The 7760-nt window shown below is 46.0% G+C and overlaps 1 protein-coding gene across 4 annotated transcripts in view; it reads left to right on the plus strand.

Moving 5' to 3' along the window:
- Positions 1 to 4107, plus strand: part of NTNG2 (netrin G2) — a 130838-nt gene extending 126731 nt beyond the window's left edge. For all 4 annotated transcript variants that reach the window (XM_040405933.1, XM_040405930.1, XM_040405931.1 and 1 more), the window contains 2 exons: positions 231 to 365; positions 3149 to 4107. In XM_040405933.1, the coding sequence (XP_040261867.1) occupies positions 231 to 365; positions 3149 to 3363 (350 nt within the window). In that variant the 3' untranslated portion in view covers positions 3364 to 4107. The remainder of the gene's footprint in view (positions 1 to 230; positions 366 to 3148) is intronic.
- The last annotated feature ends 3653 nt before the right edge of the window (positions 4108 to 7760 follow it).

Genomic DNA, 7760 nt, shown 5'->3' on the forward strand with positions numbered 1-7760 from the left:
GAATATAACTACTATAATACTGCTCCTATGTACAAGAATATAACTACTATAATACTGCTCCTATGTACAAGAATATAACTACTATAATACCGCTCCTATGTACAGGAATATAACTGCTATAGTACTGCCCCTTATGGATTGGGGGGTGTACTAGAACATAATTCTGCATTTCCAGTCTTGGGGGTTTTTATACTTCTTGTCGCTGACTTTCCATATGTTTTCTTTCTCAGAATGTAACTGTAACCAGCAAGGCTCTGAACATGAACGCTGCAACGAGACTGGGGATTGTGTTTGTCGGCCTGGAGCTACTGGAACTAAATGTGAAGAGTGCCTACTGGGCTACCACTGGAGACAGGGTTGCCATCGTAAGTTGCATTATGTTGGCACATTGCTGAATTAGAAATCAGGGCTCATCGTAGGGTTTGATTCCAAGATAGTCACATAGATTTAAAATAATAAATAAATTCAGCAATTTCACAGTTAAAAAAAGAACTTATACCATTTTGTATCCACAGTTCCTATGCAGAGCTAAGTGTCTCCATGGTAACAGACTACAAACAAACCCTTTGTAGTCTGATCCTCCAGTTGTGTGTTAATTTCTGATTCTCCGTTTTAGCAAACAGAGGAGGCAATGGATTAACATATGGCTGCAGGATCAGACTACACAGGGTGTGTTTGTAGTCTGTTACCATGGAGACACATAGGTCTGTATAGGAGCTGAAGCCACAAAATGGTAGAATGGTATCTAAACTAGCTATATTGATCAGATGCTGATTTTTAAATAATTGGGCAAAAATTAGCCCTTCAAGTCCATGTATAAGTGTGACCACTCCGCCTGGGACATAGATACCGCAAGCACCACGGCCAGTGGACACAGTGACAGCAAACACTAGGGTCTGGCTACTGGACCCCAAACTGGGCAGTTGGGATATGGGTGGCCCTCTGGTCATCAGCCCATTGGAATCAATGGTTTCAGTGTTCAGCTAGTCTGAGTAACAAACCTGAACCAGGAGAACGAGCGGATTTGGCGCTGTCCATACCTCCTCAAAGAGTGAGACAGAGACCTTTACTGGCGAGTGATTAAGAGACGCATTAAATCTGCCCTGTCTGCACGCTGCCCTTTCCTCAGCCGCATTGGAAGATTTGTGTCTCTTTGACCTAAATTAAAGAATCTTAAATTATGATTCCACCGACCCCGCAATGTGATAGAACCCAGGACGCCGCGAAATTTGAGAAGTGCAGAATATATGAGAGCCTGTAACATGCAGGAAGTCAGGATCGGGCATTCATCAAATGTGTGGGTGAGGGTTTGAGGGCTCCATTTTCTGATATAGAGCGCCAAATCCCACAGCACCCCTTCACACAGGCAGGGTATGGGATAGATGATTTACCATTAATCATATCAAGAAAGATATTACTATGTATGCAGTGAGCTCCTCCTAGTGGTAGCTGTATAATCTGTATGTAGTGAGCTCCTCCTAGTGGTGGCTGTATAATCTGTATGTAGTGAGCTCCTCCTAGTGGTAGCTGTATAATCTGTATGTAGTGAGCTCCCTCTAGTGGTGGCTGTATAATCTGTATGTAGTGAGCTCCCTCTAGTGGTGGCTGTATAATCTGTATGTAGTGAGCTCCCTCTAGTGGTGGCTGTATAACCTGTATGTAGTGAGCTCCCTCTAGTGGTGGCTGTATAATCTATATGTAGTGAGCTCCCTCTAGTGGTGGTTGTATAACCTGTATGTAGTGAGCTTCCTCTAGTGGTGGCTGTATATTCTGTATGTAGTGAGCATCTCCTAGTGGTGGCTGTATAGTCTGTATGTAGTGAGCTCCCTCTAGTGGTGGCTGTATAATCTGTATGTAGTGAGCTCCCTCTAGTGGTGGCTGTATAATCTGTATGTAGTGAGCTCCCTCTAGTGGTGGCTGTATAATCTGTATGTAGTGAGCTCCCTCTAGTGGTGGCTGTATAATCTGTATGTAGTGAGCTCCCTCTAGTGGTGGCTGTATAATCTGTATGTAGTGAGCTCCCCTAGTGGTGACTGTATAATCTGTATGTAGTGAGCTCCCTCTAGTGGTGGCTGTATAATCTGTATGTAGTGCGCTCCCTCTAGTGGTGACTGTATAATCTGTATGTAGTGAGCTCCCTCTAGTGGTGGCTGTATAATCTGTATGTAGTGAGCTCCCTCTAGTGGTGGCTGTATAATCTGTATGTAGTGAGCTCCCTCTAGTGGTGGCTGTATAATCTGTATGTAGTGAGCTCCCTCTAGTGGTGGCTGTATAATCTGTATGTAGTGAGCTCCCTCTAGTGGTGGCTGTATAATCTGTATGTAGTGAGCTCCCTCTAGTGGTGGCTGTATAATCTGTATGTAGTGAGCTCCCTCTAGTGGTGGCTGTATAATCTGTATGTAGTGAGCTCCCTCTAGTGGTGGTTGTATAACCTGTATGTAGTGAGCTTCCTCTAGTGGTGGCTGTATATTCTGTATGTAGTGAGCATCTCCTAGTGGTGGCTGTATAGTCTGTATGTAGTGAGCTCCCTCTAGTGGTGGCTGTATAATCTGTATGTAGTGAGCTCCCTCTAGTGGTGGCTGTATAATCTGTATGTAGTGAGCTCCCTCTAGTGGTGGCTGTATAATCTGTATGTAGTGAGCTCCCTCTAGTGGTGGCTGTATAATCTGTATGTAGTGAGCTCCCTCTAGTGGTGGCTGTATAATCTGTATGTAGTGAGCTCCCCTAGTGGTGGCTGTATAGTCTGTATGTAGTGAGCTCCCTCTAGTGGTGGCTGTATAATCTGTAAGTAGTGAGCTCCCCCTAGAGGTGGCTGTATAATCTGTACGTAGTGAGCTCCCTCTAGTGGTGGCTGTATAATCTGTATGTAGCGAGCTCCCTCTAGTGGTGACTGTATAATCTGTATGTAGTGAGCTCCCTCTAGTGGTGGCTGTATAATCTGTATGTAGTGAGCTCCCTCTAGTGGTGGCTGTATAATCTGTATGTAGTGAGCTCCCTCTAGTGGTGGCTGTATAATCTGTATGTAGTGAGCCCCCTCTAGTGGTGGCTACAGGAAGAATCTATGGCTGTCTGAGGGGAAGCAGGGATTTTAGTTTTCGACCCTTATAAATGATATATTAACCTTTTTGTTATTTTATTTTTCTTTCAGCAAATGTGTGCGACGATGAACTGTTGATTTGCCAGAATGGTGGCACGTGTCACCAGGGACAGCGCTGCATTTGCCCCAATGGCTTTAAAGGAGCCCTGTGCCAAGATGTCAAATGTGACCCCACCCACAGGAACTGTGACTCCGCCTCCAGCGCCCTGATGTTTTCCTCTCTGCTCCTCATCTGTACAATCCTACTGAGCATGGAAGGCATTTAGGTTCCCCGCCCCCACGGTCTTCATGTCCGAGCACACACTGCAGGAGGTGTCTACAAGTCATGCAATCCCCCTGTGAGGACGCACCATCCGACCAGCGGGGGAGGATCTGTGCTGGTAACTCAGCTTCTGCAGTGCCTTATTGTCGCCTATCACATGGGACTTTAGAAGAAGGCGCCCATGTCCTCGCATCCACGGTGGAGACAGATGCCACTGCGGCCCTCAGGTGGAAGAATTATTCTCAGTTAATGGCTATTATAGACTCAGTGGCAATATCTACCCACACTTTAGATTCTTGGGAGCTGGCATTTAGCCCGGGCACCAGCTGAGTCCAAGATGGACGTCACATTAAGCACCTCCCCCTAAAAATGGGAGGAGACATAGACCAATGATGTATAACTATTATCACTAAGCAGATATGGACCTTGTGCCAAAAACAGGATAGACACCGATCTAGATGGCTGACGACGCTCGCCACCACCGGGAGGTTATTTTTTGGGGGGGAGGGGAGCATCTGAATCTGACCCATTTGGCTCTGACTGTTTGACATTTCTTTGTCTGTTAACCATTTGCTGCCTGTGTGTAACCTTTGGCGTCATTTGGGGGGTGGGGGGCAAATTTCAAATAATTTCATCCCATTTTCTCAAAAGATTTTATTTTTGAAATAGTAATCTCTTTATCCATCCCTCTAGTGTATACGAAACGATCACCTTCACTGTGACACTGGAAACTATTGTGGGCGGAGCCTTGGACGACTCCGAGGGAAACGGGGGGGGGGGTGGGAGATGATACTGGTTCTATTGGGAGCGAATAATATATATATATATATAAATATAACGCTATCACAGGGAGACAGATATAAATCCTATTGATATATTGTATATGGATTTTCTTTTGTAGAGAATTATTTTTATTTCTATTTAAATGTTATATTTAAAAAAAAACACACAGAGATGAGAGCGATTTATCCTGAGGACACGGACATGGCGAGAAATATCCAAAGTAAAGAGATTGTGTATTAACACCGCTCCTGTGTCTCGTCTCTTTTGTCAGATTGTAACGATTTTACAGTTTTAACAGTGCAGGACCTCAGGGGCGGGGCATAACTACTCTCTGGAGGTCCTTGCATCCACCCTTTTTAGATACCGCCCACGCACAACATCGGATCAGTATTTCTTGGAGTTTGAAGCACTCGGCTGTCTCCAGGAGGCACAATTTTATGGTTTTAAAGGCAAAATGGATGCTGATGCCTGGTGCAGAACCTCAGGGGCAGGGCTTGATTACTCTCTGGTGGTCTTTATATCCCTAGTCATGCTCTTCAGAGACTGCCTAGGCTTAACATTGTTGAATGGAGTGGCAGCATGCATGCTTGACTGCCTCTGAGCTCAAACAGGGGAACACAGGGCCCACATTTTCCTGATCGGTGAGTGCCCCAGCGGTCAGACCCCCATCAATCAGACACTTATTCACTATCCTGGGGCTAGGATATCACAGGGGGCGCTGTTATATGGATGGTCATGGTGAGAATACACTGCTGTCGGTGGTGAACTGCGGTACTGCAAGTGAAAAAACAATATTGGGAATTGTGATATAATCTGAAGAAATCATCTCCAAATGAAGGTTTGGACCCACATTTCACGGGTGCAGCTACAGGGGGCGCCGTGTCTGGAAAAAGCTGTATTTGCCTCTAGGTTTAAATGACGATGTAAAAATGTAAGGGGTTGTACTGGTTTTGGAAACACACAGATGATTTCTTACAGAAACAGCTCCACTCCTGTCCATGGTCGTGTGCGGTATTGCAGATCTATTGCAGTGGATGGGGCTGAGCTTCAATACCATCTTATCCTGGACAACCTCCTTCCCACAGATGGTCAGTCTAGTGCTGTGACGGCTAACCTCCGGAACGCCAGCTATGGTAAAACTACAACTCCCAAGATGTACACTTGCTTGGCTGTTCTCAGAACTCCATAGAAATGAATGGAGCATGCTGGGAGTCGTAGTTTCACCACAGCTGGAGTGCCGGAGGTTAGACGTCACTGGTGTAGTCAAACCTGTTTCATAAAAGTGGTGTCCCTTTAAGTGATCCCTGCGATCAGTGATCCGCCTCTGCTCCCGTTACCGGGTGGTGAACATGTCGATGCTCCTCCTGGGAGGGGCATGGAGCCAGAAGAAGCCCATTCCCTTCCGCCATGGACCGCCTCCCTGGCAGCCATTCTGAATAATTAGTCTCTTCTCCAATAGAAATGTGCATCATTTGCATAATTTTCCAGAATGCATTGTGTAAAGTCTCCTTGAGTTTACTGAATATTGAAATGAATACATTAAACTGACACTTCAGCTCTCAGATGATGGCAGCGTGGTGTGACCGGGTGGGCATGTGGGGGGCATGGTTTAGGTAAGTTTACTGGCCAATTTTTTTTAAAATAAAATTAAATGGAATCAGAAAAAATGTATGTTTTCTATATTTCAAATTTTTAATATGTTATAAAATTTCCCAAACATCCATAGTTCCTCCCTAAAGGGGTAACCGAGGACATCAGACATGGCTGGCGCTGTTCACACTGGTCAGCCTCCACCTTCCAGTTCACATGGACCTCTACAGCTAAGACCGTGTTCACACATATGGGTGCCTTCACCCACGGAGAGTTTCAAGCAATGCACTATGGGAATGTATGCAAATTAAAGGATTAAAGGTTTATCTATTTTAAACTTAAGAGGAGGAGTCACAAAGAAGGGGCGGGGCATCACTGGAGCCCTCTGAGGTCATCTAAGGCTACTTTCACACTGGGGTTTTTGCTGGATCCGGCAGGATCCGTTACTGATAATACAACCGTCTGCGTCCGTTATGAACAGATCCGGTTGTATTATCTGTAACATTGCCAACACGGATCCGTCATGAACTCCATTAAAAGTCAATGGGGGACGAACCCGTTTTCTATTGTGTCAGAGTAAACTGATCCGTCCCATTGACTTGCATTGTGGGTCATGATCCGTCTTGCTCCGCATCCCAGGACAGAAAGAAAACGTCACTCTTGCAGCAAGGAGGCCAGACACCCTCCCTGCCACAATGTGTCCACCCTCAAAAGACGAACTTAAAACCCCGCACCCAGGTCCTGCTAAGCTACGCCCTTTATCCAGTTGGGCCATGCCCCTGCCACTCCTCAGCCGACAAGGATTAAAAAAAATTACGTTAAAAATCACCTTCTGTCAGCTGCAGAGGGTTAGGGAGGGCGTCTTGGGAGGGCAGGGGTGGGAGGGATGGCGACTTTCTTCCTGCAGCTCACACTCTGACAGCACAGTGCTGCTGTCTGAGAGTGAGCTGTTCAAAAGGACATCCCTGTGTCCATCCAGGCCCTGTGCCAGACGAAGGACAGGGAGTCTGAAAGCCGGACTATCCGGCCTAAAACTGGACCTCTGGTCATCCTAGGGGCAGGCTGCTGTGTAGGTTAAGGGAATGTTCCGCTATGGAGGTCACTGTTAAGGAGGCCGGCCGCTGTGGAGGTCACTGTCAAGAGGGTGGTGTGCTGTGAAACTCACTGTTAAAGGGGAAGGCTGCTGTAGAGGTCAAAGTTAAGGGGGTGGGCTGTTGTGGAGGTCCAATTTTAAGGGATGGGGCACTGTGGGGGGGTCAGTGTTAAGGGGTCAGGGTGCTATGGAGGTCACTGTTAAGGGGTCAGGGTGCTGTGGAGGTCACTGTTAAGGGGTCAGGGTGCTGTGGAGGTCACTGTTATAGTGGATAGTGTTGATATCTTTATTTTTTTATTGTTTCATAACAACAGGGTACGCAGCCCCTGACATTGAACAATTCACATTTACATTAAAGCAATTCTAAAAATTCTTTGTTCTTTGAGGGGGGTACGCAGACCCCAAAACGAAGTCACAAACAAACAAGATCCACCAGACCTCAAACAGTTACTCCGCACATCAGCGGCTCATCAACCCAGGAAATCAAAGCTTTGTATATCTTTATTGTTTGATTAAAAGCAGATGTCCCCGTCCCATTCTACTGAAGGAACCTGCCGAGCCCCGCGCTGTCAGGACACCGGTGAACCCTCATCACAACCTGCCCAACCTTCCTCTCATTTGTTCTAATAGAGACCATTCCCTCAAAGACAAAGGTTGCATCATGTTTTGTATCTCTGCATCAGACATATACTTTATAATGAAGCCTATGTGACAGTGTATGCCTGTCGTTTGAGTTCAATATAGCCAAACGTTCCAAATGGAATAACTTTTTTAGCTGATTCCTTAATGATCGGTATCGTTGGCATTTCATCTTGTAGCCACTGTTGCAAAATACTACGTTTGACCACCATACAGTGCCTTGCAAAAGTATTCACCCCCCCCCTTTGACTTTTTTCGTATTTTGGTGCCTCACAACCTGGTATTAACATGGATTG

Source organism: Bufo bufo, chromosome 8, assembly GCF_905171765.1.
Source record: "Bufo bufo chromosome 8, aBufBuf1.1, whole genome shotgun sequence".
In the NCBI taxonomy this organism is placed as follows: Eukaryota; Metazoa; Chordata; class Amphibia; order Anura; family Bufonidae; genus Bufo; species Bufo bufo.